The 2500-nt window shown below is 45.2% G+C and overlaps 1 protein-coding gene across 1 annotated transcript in view; it reads right to left on the bottom strand.

Moving 5' to 3' along the window:
• msna (moesin a) overlaps positions 1-2500 on the bottom strand; it is a 25823-nt gene that overhangs the window by 302 nt on the left and 23021 nt on the right. The window contains 2 exon segments of the mRNA XM_046839864.1: positions 1-1007; positions 1525-1755. The exon segment at positions 1-1007 is cut by the window's left edge and continues 302 nt beyond it. Of these exon segments, the coding sequence (XP_046695820.1) occupies positions 843-1007; positions 1525-1755 (396 nt within the window). The 3' untranslated portion in view covers positions 1-842.

Here is a 2500-nt window from a genome sequence, read left to right as displayed (position 1 = left end):
GAAAAAAACGTTTATTTTTAAAAGTTTTCTTTAAAATAATACTGCAAAGTTTCATGTCTTGAAAAAAAAAGTTGAACATTAGCAAAAAAGATCAAATAAAAACTACGGTCGAAAAAAATTACAGTTTTCTTGTAAATTCGATTGCATTTTGACGATCAGAGAGGGCGTGTCCACAGACCTGCGCTGGTGTCACAGGGGGCGTCGATGGGGACCACACACACACACACACACACACACACACACACACACACACACAATGCAAAACTGATTTGGCACGAACGATGATCGTTATAACGGCATAAATTAAGTGGAACTGGATAACACTGTTTAAACGAGAAGAGAACTATGATGTCACAATTCTTGAAAAAAAAAAAAAGCATGAAATTAGCTACAAGCCCTTTTTAAAGCTTTTCTGCTACTCAGTGATAATTGTGCTGATTGTATAGGGTGAAGTTATGATGTATAAATGTCAGTATACCCAAAAAAAAGAGGAAATCTTACATCGATGGCACTTTGTATATAAAATGGCAAGCGACCTTTTGTTTGGGGAATGTGATCGATAGGATCGTTTCAAATCTCAAATCAGTAGAACTACAGATCAGATCATGCAGTTTCAAAAAATATAGATTATATATGTTTATATATATATTATTATTATTATAAAGGTCAAAAAAAGACAAATTACAAAAGATGAGTAATCTCCCTTATAAAGAACCAGTAGCCCCATAATGTGTCTCTATTCCCCGTTCACTCTAATGTGTAGCCTGTGCTTGGTGTGGAGAGCTGTGGAGTTGTGGGCAGGTTGTGGCTCCCCCTGCTGGCCGCTCGGGCCGATCAGGTGTTTACATGCACTCGAACTCGTCGATACGCTGTTTGGTGTTTCCGGAGCGGATCTGCCGCAGCGTCTTGTATTTGTCACGCCCGGCTCGCACGTTCTCCGCGTGGATGATGTCGTTCTGCGTTTTCTTCGTCTCGTCACGAGCGTTAGCGAGCTCCGTGCTCAGAGCCTGATGAAGAAACAGAAAGGATAAAGAGATAGAGGAAAAAAGAGAAAGAGTATCTGTGAGTCACACCATCATTCCTACATATTCTGAATGTCATGACCATATCTATGCTCATGTCGTTGTCTCTGATCCAAATCTAGTGCTTGTCTCAGATCCTGCCTAGAACCCTGATCCAGAACCCAGATGTAGTACTACAGACCTGGCCCCATCACTAGATCTTCTCCAGATCCAGATCTGTTACTCAGAATCGTGATCCTTAACTCAGACCTAGTCCAGGAATTTGCTCCTGCCTAGAACTCTAATTGTACCTCGTCTCTGATAAAGACCTCAGCTCTGGTCCCAGCCTCTAATTAAAGTCTATTGACTATACATTAGTCCAGATCCAGAAGGTAACTCCAGTCCTGGGCTCTGATCCAGATCCAGTCCCCATAACATACTCAAACTTCTCCATCTTTAATCTCGCCCCTGGATCCTGGTCCTGGGTTCTACTGACAGTGTACGTATGTACGTATCTTCTTACCTGCAGGTGTTTCTGCACACGTTCGTTCTTCTCGGCCTCGGTCATGCGCTCCTCCTCGCTGCGGTCCTTGTACGCAGCGCCGTTGGTGAGTTCGGCGCTGGCCTCCGCACTGCTCTCATCGCTCTCGTCATGATCGCTCTCTCCGTGAACAGGTTCCTGCACGTGAGCCGCCATCACCGTCTTCTGCAACTCCTCCTTCGTCTTCTCCAGGTCCTCCTGAACCACGGTGGCCTGAGCAGGAACACAGCATGTATTCAACTCTCCAATACTACACCTCAAATAAATATATATATATATATATATATATAAAGGTGGTTCCTGAGTTACGATGGAGATGCGCTCTGATGCTCATCTTCTCCAGGAGTCTTAAAGATGGTGATCAGTATGATCCAGTATACTGTCATTTGTTAAAAATTCAGCGAACAGAGAAATTTACATCAGCGTTTATGAGCGTACAGAAGCACACCTGTAGATGATGAGACTCATCAGTGCGCTCGGTTTCAGTGTCCGGTGATGCCGAGAAGGACCAGAGCTAAAACGACTTTAAAACATCAAAAACACAGAAAAAACAAGATGGAGACGACGGCACTCTGTCGACCGCTGGCGAGAACAAGGTGTCTCACAAGGTCGCACCGGATCATACCACGTCTGCATGATCACGTCTGCACTACCATGTCTGCACTATCACGTCTGCACGATCACGTCTGCACTACCATGTCTGCACGATCACGTCTGCACTACCATGTCTGCACTATCACGTCTGCACGATCACGTCTGCACGATCATGTCTGCACTATCACGTCTGCACGATCACGTCTGCACGATCACGTCTGCACTACCATGTCTGCACTATCACGTCTGCACGATCACGTCTGCACTACCACGTCTGCACTACCATGTCTGCACTACCACGTCTGCACGATCACGTCTGCACTACCACGTCTGCACTACCATGTCTGCACTATCACGTCTGCAC

Source organism: Silurus meridionalis, chromosome 25 (assembly GCF_014805685.1).
Source record: "Silurus meridionalis isolate SWU-2019-XX chromosome 25, ASM1480568v1, whole genome shotgun sequence".
NCBI classification, from domain to species: Eukaryota; Metazoa; Chordata; class Actinopteri; order Siluriformes; family Siluridae; genus Silurus; species Silurus meridionalis.
The sequence above is the reverse complement of the archived record's forward strand: the minus strand, read 5'-3'. Positions and strand labels throughout refer to the sequence as shown.